General features: G+C 41.6%; 2 protein-coding genes across 2 annotated transcripts in view; both read right to left on the reverse strand.

Annotated features, from left to right (window-relative positions):
• necab2 (N-terminal EF-hand calcium binding protein 2) overlaps positions 1 to 7,255 on the reverse strand; it is a 98,088-nt gene extending 90,833 nt beyond the window's left edge. The window contains exon 1 of the mRNA XM_058075642.2: positions 6,847 to 7,255. Within this exon, the coding sequence (XP_057931625.1) occupies positions 6,847 to 7,173 (327 nt within the window). The 5' untranslated portion in view covers positions 7,174 to 7,255. The remainder of the gene's footprint in view (positions 1 to 6,846) is intronic.
• A 123-nt stretch (positions 7,256 to 7,378) lies between these two features.
• hydin (HYDIN axonemal central pair apparatus protein) overlaps positions 7,379 to 26,365 on the reverse strand; it is a 67,939-nt gene continuing 48,952 nt past the window's right edge. The window contains exons 74-91 of the mRNA XM_078796275.1: positions 25,989 to 26,115; positions 24,134 to 24,299; positions 23,900 to 24,047; positions 23,607 to 23,814; positions 22,556 to 22,777; positions 21,553 to 21,722; positions 20,059 to 20,257; positions 19,778 to 19,930; positions 19,526 to 19,696; positions 18,147 to 18,256; positions 17,848 to 18,070; positions 17,546 to 17,755; positions 15,583 to 15,746; positions 14,693 to 14,843; positions 12,676 to 12,906; positions 10,173 to 10,397; positions 9,799 to 10,080; positions 7,379 to 8,211 (exon numbers count right to left, since the gene is read on the reverse strand). Of these exons, the coding sequence (XP_078652401.1) occupies positions 7,999 to 8,211; positions 9,799 to 10,080; positions 10,173 to 10,397; positions 12,676 to 12,906; positions 14,693 to 14,843; positions 15,583 to 15,746; positions 17,546 to 17,755; positions 17,848 to 18,070; positions 18,147 to 18,256; positions 19,526 to 19,696; positions 19,778 to 19,930; positions 20,059 to 20,257; positions 21,553 to 21,722; positions 22,556 to 22,777; positions 23,607 to 23,814; positions 23,900 to 24,047; positions 24,134 to 24,299; positions 25,989 to 26,115 (3,373 nt within the window). The 3' untranslated portion in view covers positions 7,379 to 7,998. The remainder of the gene's footprint in view (positions 8,212 to 9,798; positions 10,081 to 10,172; positions 10,398 to 12,675; positions 12,907 to 14,692; positions 14,844 to 15,582; positions 15,747 to 17,545; positions 17,756 to 17,847; positions 18,071 to 18,146; positions 18,257 to 19,525; positions 19,697 to 19,777; positions 19,931 to 20,058; positions 20,258 to 21,552; positions 21,723 to 22,555; positions 22,778 to 23,606; positions 23,815 to 23,899; positions 24,048 to 24,133; positions 24,300 to 25,988; positions 26,116 to 26,365) is intronic.

Here is a 26,365-nt window from a genome sequence, read left to right on the forward strand (position 1 = left end):
GAAGACAGCTGGGATAGGCTGCAGCACCCCCCGCAACCCTTGTGAGGAAAAGCCGTAGAAAATGAATGAATGAATATTACTATTGAGTGGCTGCACGGGGGTCGAGTGGTTAGCGCGCAGACCTCACAGCTAGGAGACCCGAGTTCAATCCAACTTTCGGCTATCTCTGTGTAGCGTTTGCATGTTCTCCTCGTGCATGCGTGGGTTTTCTCCGGGTACTCCGGTTTTCCGCCCACATTCCTAAAAACATGCTAGGTTAATTAGCGACTCCAAATTGTCCATAGGTATGAATGTGAGTGTGAATGGTTGTTTGTCTATATGTGCCCTGTGATTGGCTGGCGACCAGTCCAGGGTCTACACCGTCTCTCGCCTGAAGACAGCTGGGATAGGCTCCAGCACCCCCTATTGATACTGTTGTACAAGTTACAGCAGTTCCATGGACTGTGTTATTTGATGTACAAGATGTCTTCCAACTGTAACCAATGAAGTAAAGAAGTGAGACACAACGCTCGATACTGCAGCAGTAGATAAAGCACATTGACCCATATGCATACTTGGCACACTTCCCAATTCCCCACAAATACAAAGATGACTACCTTCTGTCACGGGATGCACTTATGCAGCTTTGTATGTTTGTTACAAACACACGCACGTCTGACTACATCATGTCCACAAGTCCACATCTGCATAACTTCATCATGATATACGTATACTCTCTCGTGTACAAACACACCACATAGTATCCACACCACATATACAGTGAAGAAAATAAGTATTTGAACACCCTGCTATTTTGCTATTTCTCCCACTTAGAAATCATGGAGGGGTCTGAAATTTTCATCGTAGGTGCATGTCCACTGTGAGAGAGATAAACTAAAAAGAAAAATCCAGAAATCACAATGCATGATTTTTTAACAATTTATTTGTGTGATACAGCTGCAAATAAGTATTTGAACACCTGTGTATCATCTAGAATTCTGACCCTGAAAGACCTGTTAGTCTGCCCATTAGAAGTCCACCTGCACTCCATGTATCATCCTGAATCAGATGCACCTGTTTGAGGTCGTTAGCTGCATAAAGACACCTGTCCACCCCATACAATCAGTAAGACTTTAACTTGTAACATGGCGAAGACCAAAGAGCTGTCCAAAGACACCAGAGACAAAATTGTACACCTCCACAAGGCTGGAAAGGGCTACGGAGCAATTACCAAGCAGCTTGGTGAAAAAAGGTCCACTGTTGGAGCTATCATTAGAAAATGGAAGAAGCTAAACATGACGGTCAATCTCAATCGGAGTGGAGCCCCATGCAAGATATCACCTCGTGGGGTCTCAATGATTCTAAGAAAGGTGAGGAATCAGCCCAGAACTACACGACAGGACTTGGTCAATGACCTGAAAAGAGCTGGGACCACCGTTTCCAAGGTTACTGTAGGTAATACACTAAGACGTCATGATGTGAAATCATGCATGGCACGAAAGGTTCCCCTGCTTAAACCAGCACATGTCAAGGCCCGTCTTAAGTTTGCATATGACCATTTGGATGATACAGAGGAGTCATGGGAGAAAGTTTTATGGTCAGATGAGACCAAAATAGAACTTTTTGGTCATAATTCCAATAAGCGTGTTTGGAGGAAGAAGAATGAAGAGTACAATCCGAAGAACACCATCCCTACTGTGAAGCATGGGGGTGGTAGCATCATGCTTTGGGGGTGTTTTTCTGCACATGGGACAGGACGAGTGCACTGCATTAAAGAGAGGATGACTGGGGCCGTGTATTGTGAGATTTTGGGGAACAACCTCCTTCCCTCTGTCAGAGCATTGAAGATGGGTCGTGGCTGGGTCTTCCAACACGACAACGACCCGAAGCACACAGCCAGGAAAACCAAGGAGTGGCTCCGTAAGAAGCATATCAAGGTTCTAGCATGGCCCAGCCAGTCTCCAGACCTGAACCCAATCGAAAATCTTTGGAGGGAGCTCAAACTCCGTGTTTCTCAGCGACAGCCCAGAAACCTGACTGATCTAGAGAAGATCTGTGTGGAGGAGTGGGCCAAGATCCCTCCTGCAGTGTGTGCAAACCTGGTGAAAAACTACAGGAAACGTTTGACCTCTGTAATAGCAAACAAAGGCTACTGTACCAAATATTAACATTCATTTTCTCAGGTGTTCAAATACTTATTAGCAGCTGTATCACACAAATAAATTGTTAAAAAATCATGCATTGTGATTTCTGGATTTTTCTTTTTAGTTTATCTCTCTCACAGTGGACATGCACCTACGATGAAAATTTCAGACCCCTCCATGATTTCTAAGTGGGAGAAATAGCAAAATAGCAGGGTGTTCAAATACTTATTTTCTTCACTGTACATGTATAACACTAGCAATGAATTCATAACACAAGTGAATGCTTCGGTCTCTACGGTATTGAGAACACAGAGGTTGGTTTCTTTCATCAGTGTTTTAGATTGCTGCGTGTTCCTCTGCCAGGAAGCTGTACTTTGGCAAAAAAAAACAAAAAAAAGCAAAACACACAGAAAATGCATTTAGGGGAGTCACTGATGAAGTAAACAAATTGGAATTAAGCCAGAATGTGATGGAAAGAGATCGTTTGTATGGAACAAATTCATTTCATGCATTAATCAACTTGGGAAACTATTAGTGTGGATGTTTTCATTCACTCCTACATAAAAATAGGAGGCATCAGCCGCCGTCTAATGGGGTCAAAGGTCCATCATTTCATTCATCAGTTGTCTACCACCCACTAGGTGGTAGGATGCATACCAAAAGATGGTATTGTAAGCGTACCATCCATCCATTTTCTACCGTTTATCCTCACAAGGACTGCGAGGGTGCTGGAGCCTAACCCTAACCCTGGACTGGTTCGCCAGCCAATCACAGGGCCCATATAGACAAACAACCATTCACACTCACATTCATACCTATGGACAATTTGGAGTCGCTAATTAACTTAGCATGTTTTTGGAATGTGGGAGGAAACCGGAGTACCCGGAGAAAACCCACGCAAACATGCAAGCTCCATACAAAGATGCCTGAGGGTGGAATCAAACTTGGGTCTCCTAGCCTGTATATGCACACCACAGCTGCATTGAGAGCTAACTAGTTAGCCTCCAATTTATTTATTCTAAACAAAAGAAAGGGTTTCAAAAGACAAAATAAGAATCCCAAAACCTACCACTTCCACACGAAATAGGAGGAGAACTTATTTTCGGTTTATAATGGCATAAATCAATGTTTTGTGTCATTACTGAGGCTAGTGACCATAATACTACATATAACTTCATCACATTCATTCATTCATTTTCTACCGCTTTTTCTCACAAGGGTCGCGGGTGTGCTGGAGCCTATCCCAGCTGTCTTCGTACACCCTGGACTGGTGGCCAGCCAATCACAGGGCACATATAGACAAACAACCATTCACACTCACATTCATACCTATGGACAATTTGGAGTCGCTAATTAACCTAGCATGTTTTTGGAATGTGGGAGGAAACCGGAGTACCCGGAGAAAACCCACGCATGCACAGGGAGAACATGCAAACCCCACACAGAGATGGCCGAGGGTGGAATTGAACCCTGGTCTCCTAGCTGTGAGGTCTGCACGCTAGTCACTCGACCGCCGTGCCGCTCTACATATAACTTGCATTTTAATATTTTTGACTAATAGGGCAATAGTCACGGTGGGTGAGTGGTTAGCGCGCAGGCCTCACAGCTAGGAGACCCAAGTTCAATTCCATCATCAAAGTAACACAATCATTACTTTCCGTGGTAACTAATTAGGAGGTTTTACAAAGGAGTACTTTTATAACAAATGTAATTACTTTTTTTTGACAAATTAACTAGTAACTATTAGTCATTACTCACAGGGGACAGGGAGAACATGCAACCTCCGAACCTGAAACCTTCTGACTCTGACAAAGAGGAAGTAAGGTAACAAAGATAATATCATAAATTCATGAAATGCCCCAATTTTTTTTTTTTTAATGCCAACTTATTATTATTATGCATTGGTCTGCATTGTGGCTGCTGCCTGGGAAGAAGAAAACAGAAAAGTATGGCGCTACTGGAGAGATAAATGACTAAAGAGAAGGGGGGATGTTACAATAGAAGCCTGGTGTGTGTCTGTGTGTGTGTGTGTGTGTGTATACTATGTGAGTGAAACACCAATTGAAAATGACAACAAAAGGATTAAGCAAAAGGGGGAACCGCCTGACTTTTGCCGATATTATACAGTATCTAAGTACGAAGACCAAGTACTTGGTCTTACGGAGTAGCGGTAAAAAGCAAGGCACAACAAATGATTGAATTAGTTTCAAGAGTAGAAAGAAAAGACTGGTAAAAAAAAAATATAAAAATAAAAAACACAGAAAAGGTGTTCAGAAACAGGCAAGCGGGAAGGCTTTAATGAGGAGAATGGAGCCTGGAGGCACATCCACACACACACACACACACACACACACACACACCAAAGTAATAACTCAAACCCCCTGAGACTGGGATTCTCACCAATAACACTGAGGTCAATAATATTGGAAAAAGGCAAAAAACGATTAACATTTCAAAGTTCAAGCAGAGGCGACGATAAGAGGAGGAGAAAATGTCAGTGGGTTTAGTGCTGAAGGCAGGAGGGTCTAAAAAGGTTATCAGCCAATCAGAGTGTGACGAATGCAAGAATCCAGGAAAGTACCACACAGCTGTAGAACTGTAAAAAAATAAGTCATGGGAAGCGAAAACATTTTGCATAATTGCACCGACTGAGGTTATTCTGGATGATCTGGGTTCAATGGGATGCGCCAATTATGTTAGGGGTTTCCAAAGTGCAGCATGTGGGACATTTTTTGGCCGGCAGCTCATTTTTTATTGGCCCTCGATATTGTATATGGTAAAAATGAAATTAATTATTAATAATGTGAGTGTGAATGGTTGTTTGTCTATATGTGCCCTGTGATTGGCTGGCGACCATTCCAGGGTGTATCCCGCCTCTTGCTGTTTCTTTGGATTTCTCGCTTCTCACGAAAACGATCTGTTTTAATGTACAGACCTATTATGCTAATTTTACAGCCCTTTGTATTGAGTTGTGGACTCCTATAGAGCAGGTACACACAATAACCAGCACAGAAAGCTTTCTAGTTCTTCCAGAATCTGCACCTATTCAGCTATGTTTCTTTGGATTTTGCGCTTCTCACGAAAACGATCTGTTTTAATGGACACCCAAGTACTTAAGACCTATTATGCTCATTTTACGGCCCTTTATATTGAGTTGTGGACTCCTATAGAGCAGCTACATACAATAACCAGCACAGAAAGCTTTCTAGTTCTTCCAGAATCTGCACCTATTCAGCTATGTTTCTTTGGATTTTGCGCTTCTCACGAAAACGATCTGTTTTAATGGACACCCAAGTACTTAAGACCTATTATGCTCATTTTACGGCCCTTTATATTGAGTTGTGGACTCCTATAGAGCAGCTACATACAATAACCAGCACAGAAAGCTTTCTAGTTCTTCCAGAATCTGCACCTATTCAGCTATGTTTCTTTGGATTTTGCGCTTCTCACAAAAATGATTTGTTTTAATGTACAGACCTATTATGTTCATTTTACAGACCTTTGTATTGAGTTGTGGACTCCTATAGAGCAGCTACACACAATAACCAGCACAGAAAGCTTTCTAGTTCTTCCAGAATCTGCACCTATTCAGCTGTGTTTCTTTGGATTTTGCGCTTCTCACGAAAATGATTTCTTTTAATGTTCACCCAAGTACCCAAGTACTTAAGACCTATTATGCTCATTTTACGACCATTTGTATTAAGTTGTGGACTCCTATAGAGCAGCTACATGTAATAACCAGCACAGAAAGCTTTCTAGTTCTTCCAGAATCTGCACCTATTCAGCTGTGTTTCTTTGGATTTCGCGCTTCTCACGAAAACGATCCGTTTTAAAGTACCCAAGTACTTTGAACGACTCCCGGTTTGTGCCGCTAGCTGCAAACCCAACTTTCAAGGAGTTAATTTATTTGTGATAAATTATACCCCGCCTCTCTCCCGAAGACAGCTGGGATAGGCTCCAGCACCCCCTGCGACCCTCGTGAGGAAAAAGCGGTAGAAAATGAATGAATGAATGTTTTTTATGGGTTTTTTTTTGGAAATTTAAAGCTGGATGTTAAAGTTTTAGCGGCACGGCGGTCTAGTGGTTAGCGCGCAGACCTCACAGCTAGGAGACCAGGGTTCAATTCCACCCTCGGCCATCTCTGTGTGGAGTTTGCATGTTCTCAACGTGCATGCGTGGGTTTTCTCCGGGTACTCCGGTTTCCTCCCACATTCCAAAAACATGCTAGGTTAATTGGCTACTCCAAATTGTCCATAGGTATGAATGTGAGTGTGAATGGTTGTTTGTCTATATGTGCCCTGTGATTGGCTGGCCACCAGTCCAGGGTGTACCCCGCCTTTCGCCCTAAGACAACTGGGATAGGCTCCAGCACCCCCGCAACCCTCATGAGGAAAAGCGGTAGAAAATGAATGAATGTTATTGTATTTTCATCATATATTTCCAAATCCTCTATCATGCACACTCTCGACATAATGAAGTGTACTTAAACACTACAACTGAGCTAAAAATAAATATCCACCCATTTACCGATCTATCATGTTCAGGGTGGAAGAAGCTGGAGCTTATCCCAGGCGAGTCACCACACATATCAGGGATATGTTAAAACATGTGTAAAGTCTTTTTACGGGTGAAGTGTGCTAAAAGTTCCAGTGCACTAGTTAACGAATAGTGTGCGTAAGTGCGCACTGCTCCGTGGATGTGGATGCTCCAACTCGATACTCACATCCAGGATGACGGAGATGCCTCTCCGCGGTTCCGGGGCGAAGAACTGCTCCTGGGCCACGGCCACCTCCTCCTTACTAGAGGCGTACTCCCGGCTGGAGATGTTCTTGTTGTCGCTCATTTTGGTGACGATCCAGCGGACGAGCCCGTCAATTCCACCGGGCTGGGCGCCGCTGTTTCCGGACTGCGCTGCCGTGTCGGGCTCGCTGTCCTGACTGGTTACGGGCTTGGGCTGTTCGCGGCTTTCTTGAGCTCGAAGTTTGGCTTGTTCTTTGTTTAGCAGTTTGTGGACTCCGTCCCTACAGTAGCGCGCTGCCTGCTCACACATCCTTTTTGCTCGGGAGCGATCATGCTGCGCTCTAAGGGGGGGGGGGGAGACGAGCCCCCACCCAACCGCCTTCCTCCCGGGTTACATCACAACCCCACCCCGAAACACACCCACTAACCTCCTGTATTTACATGTCCGTACTATTCTTCTAACCTACACTACAACGACAATTTCAAATAATGGCAAAAGTATCTTTTTAATTTTCAGTCACACCCCATTTTGTTTTGTTACCGTTAAATAGTTAAATAAAGTTTCTTTGTCCAGTCATATTTCTTATTCGTACTCCTGCACGTGCAGTCACGTGCATCAACTCGGCTCGTGACACCACCCACTTGTCAACAATATGGGCTTTATTGTAATAACAGTCAAAGATGTTTTCAAAGGTAAAATTGTCACATAAGTCTACAGCTACACACAATACTTTATATTAAATCCATGATTTGTCCACATAACCATTAGAAAAAATAGGAATTGTGAGATTAACATTAATTATTGTTTAAAAAAACGTAACTTGAATGGTCATAAAGAAAAAGATTGGAACTCTTTTCAATCTGTGAAAACATTAAACACTAGTGCCCTCGTGTGGTCAAATGTGTAATCTGTCCAAATGGGGAGAACAAAGGGTGGTTATTAAAAGCCAGTGGACATGTAAAAACTACATTAAAATATGACAACTAACATTATGGTATGTACAAGTCACAGCCATGTTTATATAGTATAAATATTAAAACACTCAAGACCTATACAGTCTATATTGTGAGGCATTGTTGCGAAATAAGAATCCAAAAAATATGATTATCATAAATAATAAAAGTTTGCCGCAGTCTAGGATGACTCCAGCAGATTCCCTTTCAAGTAATAAATCCAGCAGATTTTGTCCTGACTTTGTCCCTCTGAGCACTGGTTGGAAACGGTCAATTTTCCAATCCACGGCCCTGGTGAGCCTCCTTCAGGAACCACAAAGTGGACTTGGATGTTGTGGATTTTTTTAGAAGGGATGGTGTCGGCTTTTTTAACTGCAAAACAGGGGTTGTCCACCTGCAAGACAAGGACTGCTTAGTTAGATGTACTGTAGTTCACTTTTTTTTTTATTCAAGGCCATTTTCCGATATGTTTAAATGACAGTGGTGTGGAATAACTTGCACACAGAAACCCGACCTCAACCCCATTAAGCACCTTTGGGATGAACCGCAACAGCAGGGGTGTTCCAACTTTTTCTGGCTTGGGTTGAATACAGAAAAACTGAAGGATGAGGTAAATAAACAACACTGTCACACAGGCTAACTCACAAGGTGTGACATACATTATGCTGGGGGCCAATAAAACATTATCTGTGGGCTGATAATGGCCCTTGAGCCACACTATGGACACCTTAGTAGTTTCACATAGATTTGGGGTGTCCAAATATAAACATTCATTCATTTTCTACCGCTTATCCTCACAATGGTCGCGGACATGCTGGAGCCTATCCCAGCTGTCTTCGGGCGAGAGGTGGGGTACACCCTGGACTGGTCGGCAGCCAATCACAGGGCACATAAAGACAAACAACCATTCACACTCACATTCATACCTATGGACAGTTTGGAGTCGCTAATTAACCTAGCATGTTTTTGGAATGTGGGAGGAAACCGGAGTCCCCGGAGAAAACCCCCAGAGATGGCCGAGGGTGGAATCGAACTTGGGTGTCCTAGCTGTGAGGTCCCTGTGAGGCCCTCCAAAATATAAACATTCATTCATTTTCTACCGCTTATCCTCAGGAGGGTCGCAAGGGGTGCTGGAGCCTATCCCAGCTGTCTTCGGGCGAGTGGCGGGGTACACCCTGGACTGGTTGCCAGCCAATCACAGGGCACATAAAGACAAACAACCATTCACACTCACATTCATACCTATGGACAATTTGGAGTCGCTAATTAACCTAGCATGTTTTTGGAATGTGGGAGGAAACCGGAGTCCCCGGAGAAAACCCCCAGAGATGGCCGAGGGTGGAATCGAACTTGGGTGTCCTAGCTGTGAGGTCTGCGCGCTAACCACTCGACTGCCGTGCAGCCCTCCAAAATATAAACATATAAAAATATAAACATATGCTAAAAAATTAAAGGATGCAAAGGGCACTATTGATATTTCTGTAAAACCAACCCATGTAAGATATGTTTAGATGTGATATATAGTATATATCAATAAAAAATACCCTTCATAAAATTCATATACAGTGGTATGAAAAAGTATCTGAACCTTTTGGAATTTCTCACATTTTTGCATAAAATTGTTTTCATGCTATCCTCATTAAAATATGAAACCCTATAAATGTTTGGGCGGTTTTATAGTTAAAGCAGACAATGTTTTTTCATCTGTGTGATTTTGACAAATTTTTTTGTGATTTTTTTTTTTGCAGAAATGTGAGAAATTCCAAAAGGTTCAAATACTTTTTCATACCACTGGAGGTGAAAAGGTGAATTATCGGTGTGAACTTCGATCTATGCTACTTGATTGTCTTCCCAGAAGAGTTGAAACAGTGTAAGCTACTAACAGGGACTAACAATATTTCAATCCTCACTCTTTTCAACTGCATACTTTCTTAACTGTTGGGTATTTTATAGAGGCCGAGTTATGAAAAATTAACACTACCTGAAAATAGAAGGTTGTGGTCTGCAGGAACACATTCTTAAAGGGGATTGAAACACTTCTGCCAGTCCGAATGTTGAACGGTCCTTGTGTTTTGGGAGGCAAGCCGACTCCGTGTAACAGGAAGACGTATTCACCACCAACTCCAGAGGACAGGTTGAGCTGGCCTCTGACGTCCCCCAGCTGATATGGCTCAAAACAAACCTCCACACTGACTTTTGAGCCAGTTTGGTTGCCTGGTAAAGCGGCCACACTCTTGTTCACAATGAAGGCTGGGCAGTCGGTCTGCGGAAAAGACAGAGAAACATAACATGGTACTTCTGGGTAACATTATATTTTTATATTATTTATTAAATGCCAATACTATATTGTCCAACCTTGCATGCAAACTCTGTTTTGAAGTGTGAGTAATTGAGGAACTTAATAGGAGCACTGTGACTGTTGCCCAGAGGAGCACTGAAACGAGGAGTCTTCTCTGGCGCTTGAGGCAGAGCTCGGAGAAGAAGGCCATAGTGGAAGTAACCGAGGTCGTTACAAAATAGCGTCAGTCGAGATGTCATCTCACCAACACGTAGAGGCTGGTAGTCGAAGGTTAGTGCACCCTAAAGAGAACACATCCATACAATGAGTTTTTAACCCTCCTCCTCGGCACCGACCCGTTTTACATTTTAATGCATAAAAAGAATCACATAACATTTGTTTATTGCATCAAAGCTTTTTGACTTTGTCAGGGAACTCTATTTCAACAAAATAAAACCAAAAAAAATAATTTTTACTACATTTTAAAATAGTCTGGTTAAAATGATGACCATTGTTAGGGTCGGTTTCGACCCGGTTATAATAATATGACTATAAAGCAATATTTTGAGCCACAACTGAAATCATAAGTGTACAACTAGAAAATTCCCGCGGAAATTTTGATGGGCTTGCCACCTGTGCTGTGAACCTCGGGCCCGGTGCGCCAACGGCTACCGTGCTAGCACCTAGCAAGACAGCCTCAAGTACCGAAAAGGTTGATGCAGTCCCATAGTGTCCCCACATCATGCCATGTGTGTATTTGCCTTTAGAAATGAGTAAATTAGCTAAAATGCTAACATGCTAACAGTCATCATGCTAGTACCTAGCAAGAGGGCCTCAAGTTTAGAAAGTGCCAAGGTTGTCCTATAACCTTCCTACATCATGCCATGTGTGTATTTGCCTTTAGAAATGAGTAAATTAGCTAAAATGCTAACATGCTAACAGTCATCATGCTAGTACCTAGCAAGAGGGCCTCAAGTTTAGAAAGTGCCAAGGTTGTCCTATAACCTTCCTACATCATGCCATGTGTGTATTTGCCTTTAGAAATGAGTAAATTAGCTAAAATGCTAACATGCTAACAGTCATCATGCTAGCGCCTAGCAAGAGGGCCTCAAGTTTAGAAAGTGCCAAGGTTGTCCTATAACCTTCCTACATCATGCCATGTGTGTATTTGTCTTTAGACATGAGTAAATTAGCTCAAATGCTAACATGCTAACAGTCATCATGCTAGCACCTAGCAAGAGGGCCTCAAGTTTAGAAAGTGCCAAGGTTGTCCTATAACCTTCCTACATCATGCCATGTGTGTATTTGCCTTTAGAAATGAGTAAATTAGCTAAAATGCTAACATGCTAACAGTCATCATGCTAGTACCTAGCAAGAGGGCCTCAAGTTTAGAAAGTGCCAAGGTTGTCCTATAACCTTCCTACATCATGCCATGTGTGTATTTGCCTTTAGACATGAGTAAATTAGCTTAAATGCTAACATGCTAGCAATTAGCATTTAGCCACAGGGAGAGTTGAGAGGTTTATCTAAAAAATGAGCCGTTAATCACGTTTCTATGTGGCCGTATGGCTGAGCTACAAGACTGTGAAAAGTCTGTAAATTCTTGTTTTCCCTGGAATGTGGCTGTTCTAAAAATAGAACAGGTGTATCTAATCTAGTGGCCCATTTTTGAACGCTTTGGTGAATAGTGTCGCCATGGTTACACAAAACGTTCCAATAAATAAATACCGCTGTAGTCCTGAGCATCAGGATTCCGGCGGTGTAACATGTGTGGGGGTCCTTCTTGCGGTTTTGGCCGCATTACGCGCGCAAAAATGGGAAGATTAAGATCTAATAATAGCTAAACATCACAAGGAATAACAATATGGGCTTACTCAGTAATGCAAGCCCCATAGACAGTCTATGGGGCTTGCATTGCTGAGCAAGCCCATAATAATAGCTAAACATCACAAGGAGTAACAATATGGGCTTACTCAGTAATGCAAGCCCCATAGACAGTCTATGGGGCTTGCATTACTGAGCAAGCCCATAATAATAGCTAAACATCACAAGGAATAACAATATGGGCTTACTCAGTAATGCAAGCCCCATAGACAGTCTATGGGGCTTGCATTACTGAGCAAGCCCATAATCAGCCAACACAATGACAACCAGCTCCTCTTCTCATCATGTAATTCATACAATTCAAAACATTCATACCTATGGACAATTTGGAGTCGCTAATTAACCTAGCATGTTTTTGGAATGTGGGAGGAAACCGGAGTACCCAGAAAAAAACCCACGCATGCACGGGGAGAACATGCAAACTCCACACAGAGATGCCCGAGGGTGGAATTGAACCCAAGTCTCCTAGCTGTGAGGTCTGCACGCTAACCACGAGACTGCCGTGCTGGATGAGACATAAGAAGCAAATTTGATAGTAACTTATTGTTTGTAGTGTATTTTATAGCTGATTTAACACATGGGTCAAAACCGACCCGTTAACCTAAGAGATGATACCAGAAATCTAACACAAAAGGAAGGTTAAACGACTATTCTTGGGAAACACCAAAGCACAGTACCATGCATGCAGTAGTTTACCTTTGACAGTCCTGGCACCATGTGTTGGCTTGGGGCACTGATGTCAGGGCATTTGCAGTCAATAGCGAGGCAGATTGCTGTGCTCAGGGGGTTCTCCACTTCAATGGTGGCCGAAGTTTTCTCACGGATATTAGTCTCCAGTTCGATGGTGTACAAGTCTACCGGAACAGTCGCCTTGAAATTAAGGATGTAGAACAAGTATTCGTTGGACTCCTCGTTCTGAAATGTCACCTGTGAAGACAGAATACAGTCATGGGCTAAGGTTTTTGAGAATTACACAAATATTAATTTCCACAAAATCTGCTTTCTCAATTGTTCATTCATTCATTTTCTACAGCTTATCCTCACGAGGGTCGCAGGGGGTGCTGGAGCCTATCCCAGCAATCTTCAGGCGAGAGGCGGGGTACACCCTGGACTGGTCGCCAGCCAATCACAGGGCACATATATAGACAAACAACCATTCACACTCACATTCATACCTATGGACAATTTGGAGTTGCTAATTAACCTAGCATGTTTTTGGAATGTGGGAGGAAACCGGAGTACCCGGAGAAACCCCACGCAAACATGCAAACTCCACACAAAGATGCCCGAGGGTGGAATCAAACTTGGGTCTCCTAGCCTGTATATGCACACCACAGCTGCATTGAGAGCTAACTAGTTAGCCTCCAATTTATTTATTCTAAACAAAAGAAAGGGTTTCAAACAGTACGGAAGAAAGACAAAATAAGAATTATACACATAGACAAACAACCATTCACACTCACATTCATACCTATGGACAATTTGGAGTCGGCAATTAACCTAGCATGTTTTTGGAATGTGGGAGGAAACCGGAGTACCCGGAGAAAAACCCATGCATGGAGAGAACATGCAAACTCCACATGCCTGATGATGGAATCGAACTTGGGTGTCCCAGCTGTGAGGCCTGCATGCTACCCACTCGTGCATCCATGTTTAAATTGTTATCATGACAATTTGTATATACTCCAGACCGTTAAGGTGAATGGCAATTGCAAATTCCCTCTTTGTAATCCCCAAAACACCTTTTTCCACTGCATTTCAACCCTGCCACAAAAGGACCAGCTAACATCATGTTTGATTTAGAGACTGAAAGCGTTAAAATGATGGTTGGGCTTCAAATTCTTGATTTTCCTTTTATCCACCATGGATACCGTCAAGGAAAGCGGTGCAGTCATCATTGCTTGGAGCATGAAAAGACGTTGCTGCTAGTAAGATTGCAACTAAATCAAACATTTATCAGATCATGGACCTGACAGGTTCAGTTGCCCAAGAAAGTCCAGCAAGGACTTTCAATAGTTCCAATAGTTTACTCAACTGCAGGATTAGGCAAACCAGTGCAGTGCTTGCTCAGGAACGGCAGCAGGGAAATGTGGATGCATTGACTCACATTGTGAGTAGAAGAAGATCTTTCGGAAGATGGCTTATTGTCAAGAAGGGTAGCAAAAAAGCATCTTTTCTCCAAGAAAAACATGAAGAAGGACAGACTGCTAATGACTCCTGAAAACTGGGGTAAGGTCATTTTTCCTGATGAATTCCCTTTCCCAAAAAAAAAACGTTTCTGCCGAAGAAAAGAGGAGTTCTGCATCCAGAAATCATTCATGTGTTGTGCATCTTTTGGGTCCATGACCCAGGAACTCCTCAGACCTTAATCCCGTTGAGGACTCATGATCAGGCCTCAAGAAGCAAGTGGAAAAACAAACAAAAATTCCGACAAACTCCAAGCATTGATTATGCAAGAACGGGCTGCCAACAGTCAGGATGTGGCCCAGAAGTAAAGTGACACGGTACCACGGTGAATTGAAAAAGAAAGGTCAACACTGAAAGCATTAACTTAATTACCTTGATATAACGATCAGTAAAAGCCTTTGACAAGTATGAAATGCTTGTAATTATACTTCAGCATATCATAGTAACATCTAACAAAAATATGACAAAACACTGAAGAAGCAAACTTTAAGAAAACCAATACATTTCATTTTGGCTTTGCTCAAACCTTAGCATTGAATTGACCCTCTTTGTAGGTGTAAAAATGAATCTTGTAGTCCTTCTTGGACAGAGCAGGGACATCAATGTAGTCACAACCCTTCAGAGACACCGTAGAATCTGGATTGTCAGGTTTCAGGAACTCTATTGCAACAAGGAACCTGGCAACATAGCAACACAGGATTGGACTCATCATTAACTTCATTGATTAAAAAAAAAAATCATGAAATAAAATGTTGATTTAAAAAAAACTGTATTATGGAAAGCAGGAAGTGAACAAATGCAACAGTTACTGATTGTAAAAGTACCAGATGGAGGGGTAGGAAGGAAGAAAAAAGGCAGGAAAAAATGGAAACAGAAATGAATAACATGATATTTAATAAGGTAGTATTTTGTCAAGGTAGTCATGATGTGCTATATATATCACTATATTGACACTTACTATGGTACACATTATATCATTGGATGGTCATACCACCTCCTACTTCGGTATGTGACAAAATTAAAAAAAAAATTTTTTTTAACTATATGAAAGCAGGAAGTGAACAAATGTAACAGTTACGGATTGTAAAAGTACCAAATGGAGGGGTAGGATTTAATAAGCTTTGCTTCTTCCTACTCCTTTTGGACATGTGGAACTGTGAACTGATTATGTGATGCATTCAATTGCAATCTGATGCATGTTCAAATGAAATAAAACCATTACCAAAAACAGGCCAGTGTATATTCTAGGAAGCATGTTATTCTGATGAAATATAATATGTGGCAAATAGATGGTGCACATTTTCTAGTTGGAGTAGTTTGGGTGCTATATGACAACCCAGCAATCCATAGCTAACTCCAGCTGTAACATCCCTTAAAGGAAAATGCGAATAAAGAGTTAAAGGGAAATGTGATTACCGTTTCTGCTTTGAGAGCCAGTTGGTCACAGGAAGTATCTGTGTGTAATGGGTCTTGGCGGGCAGTTCATGTACAATAGTGTTCTCCAGTTTAGGAGCTTCAGCGGTTCCTTGTAGCGTGTACAACATGCCAGTCCCATTGGGAAATGAGAAAAATACTGATCCCTGTAGATATAGAAGAGGTACACAGTTAATGCACAAGGTGGCATGTTTACTTTGAAACCTTTTAACAAACTTTTTTCAGTCTAATTAATTACTCTTACTGTCACGTCGTTCCTGAAGCCGCCTAAAAATATATCACTATTTTTAAGAGTGCGTCTTCAGCCAATCAGAGAACTTGGGTGGGCGGGTGTTTAGATAAGCAATGAGGATTGGCGAAAAGTTTAGTAAGATTGCGTCTTCAGCCAATCACAGAACTTAAGTGGGCGGGTGTATAGACCACATACCCAATGAGAATTGGCTAAGGTTTAGTAAGGTTGCGTCTTCAGCCAATCAGAGAACTTTGGTGGGCGGGTGTTTAGAGCACATCCAAAGTGCGGGGTAGTAGATACAGCATAACAAGAGATGGCGAAAGAGGAGGACACCAGTTAGAAGACAAAGTTTGACTGAATGAAAGTACCCTACTTTAACGTCGTTGTACATTATGTCCCCGAAAAAAAACTTTGTCCACGTCTTGTGTGAGCAACTAAAACCCAATGGTACCCGTGTTTGATGTCCTGCTAATGGGGCGGAGCAGGGGCGAGTAATGCAATAGTGACTTTTTAACTACCGTATTTCCTGGACTATAAGTCCCTCCGGAGTATAAGTCGCACAAGGCCAAAAGTGCATAATTAGGTAGAAAAAAACATACATAAGTAATTTATTTTACAAACTACTTGACCAAAACAGACATTACGTCCTCTTGGAAGGCAAGTTCTAACAATAAAAGAATAGAGAACAGGCTGAATAGGTGTAAGATATGCTAACACAATGGTTATTCAGCTACACAAAAAATATAAACATGAACAGAAAAGGTGTCCAGTGTTTTTTTCATTTATAAGTCGCTCTGTAGTATAAGTCGCAGGAACAACCAACCTACGAAAAAAAGTGTGACATATAGTCCGGAAAATACGGTAGTTACTTTTGTAGTAGAGTAACTCAGTTAGTAACTCAGTTACTTTTTTGAAGAAGTAACTAGTAACTCGACTCCGGTTTCCTCCCACATTCCAAAAACATGCTAGGTTAATTGGCGACTCCAAATTGTCCATAGGTATGAATGTGAGTGTGAATGGTTGTTTGTCTATATGTGCTCTGTGATTGGCTGGCGGCCAGTCTTCTTGCTTGAAGACAGCTGGGATAGGCTCCAGCACACCCGCGACCCTCGTGAGGATAAGCGGTAGCAAATGAATGAATGAATGAACTAGTAACTATAACTAATTATTTTTTTAAAGTAAATTGCCCAACACTGTTAAGCCTTAACAACTGTCACAATTGAGTAAGACCCTCAAACAATGCACAACGTTGAGCCAATTCAAGAAACAATACAAGCAGTTGATGTTTGCTAAATACAAGGATGAAGAGTCTTGAACCAGTCATGATGTGCTATATATATCACTATATTGACACTTACTATGGTACCCATTATGTCATTGGATGCTCATATCACCTCCTACTTCGGTACGTGACAAAAAAAAAAAAAAAAAAACTTGAACTATATTAGGAAAGCAGGAAGTGAACAAATGTAACAGTTACTGATTGTAAAAGTACCAGATGGAGGGGTAGGATTTAATAAGCTTTGCTTCTTCCTACTCCTTTTGGACATGTGGAACTGTGAACTGATTATGTGATGCATTCAATTGTAATCTGATGCATGTTCAAATGAAATCAAACCATTACTGTTACCATTACAAGCATCAAAAAGTGAATAGCTGTGGGTAAGTTAGATATGATTTGACCATTGGGTTCAACCGTTTGCGCTCCTTTACCAAGTGTTTCTTTCCGTCAGTAGTCATGGTGAGTGGCATGTAGGTTATGTCATATGGGGCGGACTGCTGGGGTTCCAAAGCCACAGAAGGTGCAGCTCTCCATTGCTTGCCTTTGATAACAGGTCGAATGCTGCAACGTTGGTTCGTGGGGTTGGCCACGTACAGTGTCTGAGTGTGAGAACAACGCACTGGGCAAACAAAAGTCACCATCTGGAGAAGTGGAGAGAAGAAAACAAGGTGAACAATGTAAAAGTGATACATGTTTTGTTCACTACTGCGTACAATTAAGGAAATGGTAAAACCTCTCTGATGTAGGATGTTGCAATGCAGGATCCTGTCACAGTGAGAGTAATGGGTGAAGAGAAGCCCTCTATGTAGCAAGATAAGTTTTCATATCTTGAGTCATTATTCAAGGTCTTTGGCGCGAATGTCAGTTCCACAGGAACCTCCATTCCAGGTTGGATAGAGCCTTTAGTTGGTGTGAGGGACAACTCTGGAGGAAAGTCTTCAATTTTCCATTGGAATCTGTTTATTTGGTAAAAAAAAAAATTCAAAAGAATGACTTCAGAAAAATTCAGAAAAATTCAGAAGTCATTCTTACCGGGCGCAAAGTTCCCCCGTGTTCATCATGACAACTTTCTTTTTGGCTTGGCAATGCTGGACAATTGCTCCAAATCCCACGTGGTCCTGATCCAGACGTACTTCTACACCCTAAAAGAATAAATTATAATTGACGGTAAATGTAATTTCACCAAACAATTATAGATTCAAACAACTTTAAAATTGGTCGCTTGTGTCTGTTGTGTATAAAACCCGAACTGAAATCACTTTCAGCCTGCATGCGTATCGACATTTTGTGAGATGCAAAGGTATCTCACAAAGACAAATGACATAATAGAAAACGGTTCAACTGAAATTAAAAATAACTAAAACTGAATTAGGCTGCACGGTGGAGAGTGGTTGGCATGCATGACTCACAGCTAGGAGACCCGAGTTCAATTCCAACCTCAAGCCATCTCTGTGTGGAGTTTGCATGTTCTTCCAGTGGTTTTCTGTGGTTTCCAGTGGTTTTTACATGCTAGGTTAATTGGCGACTCCAAATTGTCCATAGGTATGAATGTGAGTGTGAATGGTTGTTTGTCTATATGTGCCGTGTGATTGGCTGGCGACCAGTCCAGGGTGTACACCGCCTCTCGCCCGAAGACACAATGTGAACTAAAAGTATTTGTGTGTTATTTTTCAGATGTTGTTTATCACATGGTAATGGTAATGGTTTTATTTCATTTGAACATGCATCAGATTACAATTGAATGCATCACATAATCAGTTCACAGTTCCACATGTCCAAAAGGAGTAGGAAGAAGCAAAGCTTATTAAATCCTACCCCTCCATCTGGTACTTTTACAATCAGTAACTGTTACATTTGTACACTTCCTGCTTTCCTAATATAGTTTAAGTTTTTTTAAATGTTATTTTTGTCACGTACGGAAGTACGTTACCATAGTAACTGTCAATATAGTGATATATATATAGCACATCATGACTGTTTCAAGACTCTTCATCGTATTTAGCAAACATCAACTGCTGACATAACAGAAAAACGAAAGCGACACTAATTGAAAATCAGAAATATGGTGTAATGTCCAGGATGTGAGTTATACTAATATTTTTTTTTTCTCATCTAATAATTTCTAAATGTAACAACATGAACACCCATAGCTTAACATTTGCTTAAGAGTTCGGTATGGCACCTCTGCATCAAATCCAACCTATAGCAATATAAACAATATACTATTTTTTGTGAGCTAAGGACCATGATCCATGAAGAAAATAATTAAATTCAGGAATTAATCAAGAAAGTGGCCCCCAGCCTCACGAAGCAGAAATATGAAAAAGAATAGAATTCAGAGGAATCATCTTGGCACAACAAGCCCCTGCATGGCATGTACCATGACAAATATTATTTGATTGGAAATGTACCTTACAACATCCCTGAATGGTCACCAAAGGGTGTGAATAGCCCTGAATCCCAGCCAGCAGCTCTGCAGTAAAGGGCGGAATGCGTTGATAGGGCGTGAACCGGATCTCGATAATACATGAGCCGCCATTAGCATTAATGTACTGCAGGCCTGCTGGGCTGATGGACAGAGTCTAGATGTGGAAAAAGCAGAGTACAGGTCATACTCAACTGTAAGCTGTCTACTGCTTATTACTGTGTTGTATGCTCCGTACCTTAGGGTCTAAAGGTGTTTTAGTTTCCATCTGCAAAGTGAAAGGAAGGCCCAGAACACTCTGGTTGACCAGGTGAACTCGTTTTATCGCTTTTTGGCCCAGTAACACAGTTCCAAGTTTCACTTTCTGGGACTTGGGAGCCAATACTTCCAGCTACAACAAAATGATACAAATATGTATTAACCGATGAAGCTCAATAAATCATAAAGTTTCATAAATAAATTATAGAAAGGTTCATGTTCGGAATAGCTGAGATGGCTTGACTGCAGCACAGTTTGTACCTTCATTTCAATGCCTTGTCCTAAAATGTCCACTTGTTCTTTAATGCAGCTGTTCAGTACGAAGATGAGTTTTTCGTGGTAACGCCGTGGCTCTCGAGGATAAAAGGTGATAGGAATATTCACCACAGCATCAGGAGATAACACATCTGCTTTAAAGTCGATATCCAGGAAAGCACATTTTTTGAACTGGCACTTGACACTGAGGAAATGAACGGGATGTTTTAAAATCGGGGTTATTTTGTAAAGCTCCAAGGAAGAAAAAATATTACAATACCGTATTTTCTGGACTATAAGTCACTAAGTTCAGGTAGGGCTTAACAAGAAGAACCACTGTTTGGGTTGGTCACCTGTCCAGACACAGTCTCAAGTTCTTGTTTTTTTTAATGCACAAGATTAGACACATGCAATCCAGAAAATGATATGTAAATGTTACAAAAAAGTGGGCTAATAAATTGACAATAAAAGCACAAATACTGCAAATTTCAGAAAACAACAGATGGAATGATACAGCACTCTACAAGAAGCATTGACGTCTGTAAAATTAAATAATAAAAAAAAATATATCCAAAAATTGTTAACTATAATGATGAAAATGGTAATAATAATAATGATTATTCATTCATTTTCTACCGCTTTTTCCTCACAAGGGTCGCAGCGGGTGCTGGAGCCTATTCCAGCTGTCTTTGGGCGAGAGGCGGGGTACACCCTGGACTGGTCGCCAGCCAATCACAGGGAACATATAGACATAATGATGATTATAATGATGGTAATAATGATAAAGATTATAACAATAATGATAATGATAATAACAATTTACAATGATAATAACAGGCATGAACATGATTATATCTTGCAAAAAGGGGTAGGCATTTATAAGCTTTTGCTTCACGGCGCTCGAGTGGTTAGCGCGCAGACCTCACAGGGTTCAATTCCACCCTTGGCCATCTCTGTGTGGAGTTTGCATGTTCTCCGGGTACTCCGGTTTCTTCCGACTCCAAATTGTACATAGGTATGAATGTGAGTGTGAATGGTTGTTTGTCTATATGTGCCCTGTGATTGGCTCGCGACCAGTCCAGGGTGTACCCCGCCTCTCGACCCTCGTGAGGAAAAAAGCGGTAGAAAATGAATGAATGAATGAATGCTTCAGCCTCTTTGCCCAAATTAAAAAAAAACAAAGTCGCTTCGTAGTATAGGGAGTATTAGGTATTAGGTAGAAAAAAACATACATAAGTCGCGATGGGGTATAAGTCGCATTTTTCGCGGGTAATTTATTTTACAAACTACTTGACCAAGGCAAGTTCTAACATAGGTGTAAGATATGCTAACACAATGGTTATTCAGCTACATGAAAAATAAACATGAACAGAAAATATATAACATAAACAGTTTTTTTCATTTATAAGTCGCTCTGGAGTATAAGTCGCAGGAACAGCCAACCTATGAAGTCCAGAAAATACAGTATACTTCATAATAAAGCATGCGAATACAACTCACCTGATGTCCCTGCTGCCTTTATTCTTTATCACTAGACTGTGGGTGGCTGGAGTCATGCCAGGACAAAACAGAAAATGTGTGCCAAAGTTGTACTTTTTGAAAGAGAATTCCAGGTCGGGGGTCACACCACGACCCTCTAAAGCCATAGTAAACGATGCACCATTATTCACCTGAATTGAAGAAGACAAGACAAAGGAGAGGCGTAAACATTCACACAAATTGAACAACATTTAAGCAACAAATCAAATAAACTTTATTTGTAGAGCACTTTTCCTGCAAAGACATGCAACACAGAGTGCTTTACAGAATTAAAAACAATTACCACAATTAAAAGGTCAAACAAAGAAAGAAAAGAAAGCCCCTCCCTCCAACCCTCCATACTAGACACACACACACACACACACCCACACATACCCACACACACAATCACACACAGTAGAAAGATATGACATGGCACTGAGGATCAAGGAAACGCCACTTTTGGGGCCGTCCACACTGGGAGGAGCCGCAGGGGGACCAGCACCTGGGCCCCCCGACTCCGACATTAAAAGGGCCGGGTCGAAGGGACCCCCTCAGCAGACCCGACACAGCCCCCTAGTGTGGAGGACCCCATTTGAGTAAACACTGGAGTTAAAAGCTAAAGACTAAAAGCATAACATAGAACTAAAAAGATAAAAACATAAGAAAAGTTTAAAAATATTAGTTAAAAGCCTGATTAAAAAGGTGCGTCTTTAATCTTTTTTTTTAAAAATATCAACAGTCTCCGCAGTCCTGAGGCTCTCCGGCAGGCTGTTCCACAGGTGGGGGGCCATAGTGGCTAAATGCTGCCTCACCGTGGGTTTTCGTTCTGGGTTTTGGTATTGTTAAAAGGCCAGTGCCGGAGTACCACAGGGTCCGCGGGGGTTAACATGAAGTTCTCTATAGAAAAACGATCTGGTAATTAAGTAAACTGAAATGTTCCATAAAACAGTAACCAACCAATGACTGACAGGTTGTTTTTTACCTTGATAGTCAGTCTGACATCTTTGAGGGTGCAAGTGTTCTGCGGAGAAAAGAAGACTGAAGACTGCAGCTGCTCCCCAACAGCAATCATAGCATTTTTGGGATTTGTTACGAGGGTTTGAAGCAGCTCACTCGGTCCTTCCAGCTCAAAGTTCACATCCATATTGTATTTCCCGGTATTGGATACCAGGATATTAAAGGTAGCTTGCTCTGAAATGCCCACCTATAGCGGCCAGACACAGGTCAATGTCTTTTAAGTGCTTTTCAGTGTATGGTTACAATTTCATATACATCTTTTATGTAAGGATCGACCGATACATCGGCCGGCCGATATATCGGGCCGATATTTGCATTATTTTTTTTTTACCTTTTTTCCATCGGTGCATGGGTTCGCCAATGTATTTTTCCACTGCATGATTTACAGTCAGGCATCCGCCGGGGCAGCTTTGTGTTTAAGAAAGCTGAATCCTACTGTGTTCAGTTTTTACATTTCAATAAATATTTGTTTAAACATGAGACCTGGAATATTCATTCATTCATTCATTCATTTTCTACCGCTTTTCCACACGAGGGTCGCGGGGGTGCTGGAGCCTATCCCAGCTGTCTTCGGGCCAGAGGCGGGGTACACCCTGGACTGGTCGCCAGCCAATCACAGGGCACATATAGACAAACAACCATTCACACTCACATTCATACCTATGGACAATTTGGAGTCGCTAATTAACCTAGCATGTTTTTGGAATGTGGGAGGAAACCCGGGAGTACCCGGAGAAAACCCATGCATGCACGGGGAGAACATGCAAACTCCACACAGAGATGGCCGAGGGTGGAATTGAACCCTGGTCTCCTAGCTGTTAGGTCTGCGCGCTAACCACTAGACCGCCGTGCCACCCACCTGGAATATTTATCATGGTCATTTTTTCATGTAAATTGAGTATCGGCCACAAATCGTCCATCCGCTGAGGGTGATGGAAAAAAATCGGCATCGGCCCCAAAAAAAACATATCGGTCGATCCCTACTTTTATGTGTGTCAATGCAAACAAATGCTTACCTTTCCAAAGTCTAAAGTTTCTAAAACGTCAGTACTGAGCTCTCTGAGGCCACCATCTGAATTTTCCACTTGAACAGAAGCAGTCATTATAACACAAGCCGCCTTACACGGAAGAATAAGTGGCTGTGACTTCCTCTTCACCTTCAGGGTTAACCTGAAGCTCACACAGCCTTCTCGACAAGGACTGAAGGACACTGACAATGGCAGCCTGCACCAAATATCTCACTTGTAAAATTGATTTATTTAATGTACGTATTTTTAAAATCAAATCAGTTCAATTCACAGTAATTCACCTGTCTTTGGCTGCTACTGTGCCACTCGAGGGCTGCAAAATGAGTCTGGACTGCTGGTCATCACAGAGTAGTGATGGCTGCACAACAGTGAAGTGAAAGGGTTCCTCCTCGCCATTCACTAGATCCACACTTTGTGACACAGTATCGCCTGCAGATACCATAGAAACAATGTGGTGATACGCAAAACACTTTATTATATAATATACTGCAACGCAGACTGTGTATCTGACGTACCGACAAGTTGTTCTCCAAAGTCAATGTGAGACTTGTCAAAGTAGAGAAGTGGTTCCCTCATAATGCCCACGCATAGGAAAGGAATAGACAGTGACAGAGTCTCGATCACAAAGCTCCAGTATGACTCCACGTCATCCACCTGCTCAGCCACATATTTAAAGCACACCTATTTACAAAAAATACAAAAAGTTATGCCATGTAGATCCTTCCTGAAAGCAAGCGATACTGAGCTCCAATCATTATGACAAAGGCAGGAAAAAATGGAAACAGAAGGAATAACATGATATTTAATGAGGTAGTATCTTATGATGTGCTATACATATCACTATAGTGACAGTTACTATGGTACCCATTATGTCATTGGATGGTCATATCAACTCCTACTTCGGTATGTGACAAAAAAAAAAATTACTATATAGGAAAGCAGGAAGTGAACAAATGTAATAGTCACTGATTGTAAAAGTACCAGATGGAGGGGTAGGATTTAATAAGCTTTGCTTCTTCCTGCTCCTTTTGGACATGTGGAACTGTGAACTGATTATGTGATGCATTCAATTGTAATCTGATGCATGTTCATTCATTTATTCATTCATTCATTTTCTACCGCTTATCGTCACAATGGTCGTGGGGGTGCTGGAGCCTATCCCAGCTGTCTTTGTGCAAGAGGCGGGGTACACCCTGGACTGGTCACCAGCCAATCACAGAGTACACAGACAAACAACCATGTTCAAATGAAATAAACCCATTACCATTACCATTACCATTACCATTACCATTACCATTACCATAGTACCAAGAGACGTTGTAGTACCTAGAGGTGTCTATGCGACGATTCAATTTTCGAAGAGTCTGATTTGACCGTCACCCTCTTGGCGAATCATATAAAAATGTCATATGATCAAGATTGTACCATTCTGAATGCACGGGGGTGCCCACGGCTGCTGCTCAGGATGCCTTTTTTTTACATAGAATGCCTTAGTTTTGCTTTCTGTGGTACTAAATAAATAATGGTACTGTTGTTGCACACCTACCGTTCGCCTGGTTTGGACTTTTTCTTTGAAGTGGTAAAAGTCATAAATGAGAACGGTTTATTAGCAGTGATCAGTACAGTCTATGGACTAAATCTAACAAATCAGATTCAACTAGAGTGTGAATACCGTTAGTCAAAACACTGGAAATACTTTAGGTGTGCTTGTACGATATAGTAGTAAAGATTTAGGGTTATTGGAAAATCATTGTATAAACAGCTGGCAACAAAAGTGAGTACACCTTACAGGGAACCTGTCCAAAATTTTGTGTGAGCACCATTGTTATCTAGTACTGCCTTAACCTACATGGGCATGGAATTGACCAGAGCTGCACAGGTTGTTGCTGAAATCCACTTGCACTCCTCCACGGTGGAGCTGGTGGACGTTAGACACCTCATGCTCTTCCAGTTTGCTCTTGGTGCTTAACTGGGTTCAGGTCTGGAAACATACTTGGCCGTACATCATCTTGACCTTCAGCTACATGCTCGTTTGAGGTCATGACCCCATTAGAAAACTGTCATGCAGCACAATTTCCAAATAAGGGATCATTCTATGATGTACAACGCAATTTCTCACTCAATTAACCACAGCTGCCCAGTGCCTGGTAGCACTCATGCAGCCCCATGACACTACCACCACAGTATTTTACCGTCAATATGACAGTATATTTGTTACAATTCCCAGCTCTGAGTAATTGTTAGTGTACAGTGTATTTATACAAGCTGTCCATTGAGTAGTGTGCTGACTCCTGAAATGTGAGGCGTGTACTCACAATTTGTAAGATACTCCAAAAATAGCAGTTTAGTGACTTGCGTTTTGGTCCTTACCTTTGACTTCTCTCCAGGCAGAACAGTTCCACATGGGGTTATGCAAGTAAACAGACTGGTACCAGTGTCCTCACATCGCCACTCATATGAGTAGGGTTCACTGGTTGGATTCAAAACAGTAAAAGATCTGCAAAAGAAACAGGCAACACACATCAGAATCAGAATCAGAAATGGTTTATTGCCAGGTATGATCAAACGCATACTAGGAATTTGTTTTGGTGAACTAGGTGCAGACACATCTATTAAAAAATTGGAAATCCCAAATTTACAGAATAAACAGTATAAATATATGTACACAGTTTTTTGTTTATTATTGCGAAAGTGCAGTCTGATTGTTTTTCCTAATAATTCAAACATATGAGCCAAATTCAATGTTT

This window comes from Doryrhamphus excisus, linkage group LG1, assembly GCF_037039965.1.
Source record: "Doryrhamphus excisus strain RoL-2023G ecotype Guam linkage group LG1, RoL_Dexc_Guam_v1.1, whole genome shotgun sequence".
Classification (NCBI taxonomy): domain Eukaryota; kingdom Metazoa; phylum Chordata; class Actinopteri; order Syngnathiformes; family Syngnathidae; genus Doryrhamphus; species Doryrhamphus excisus.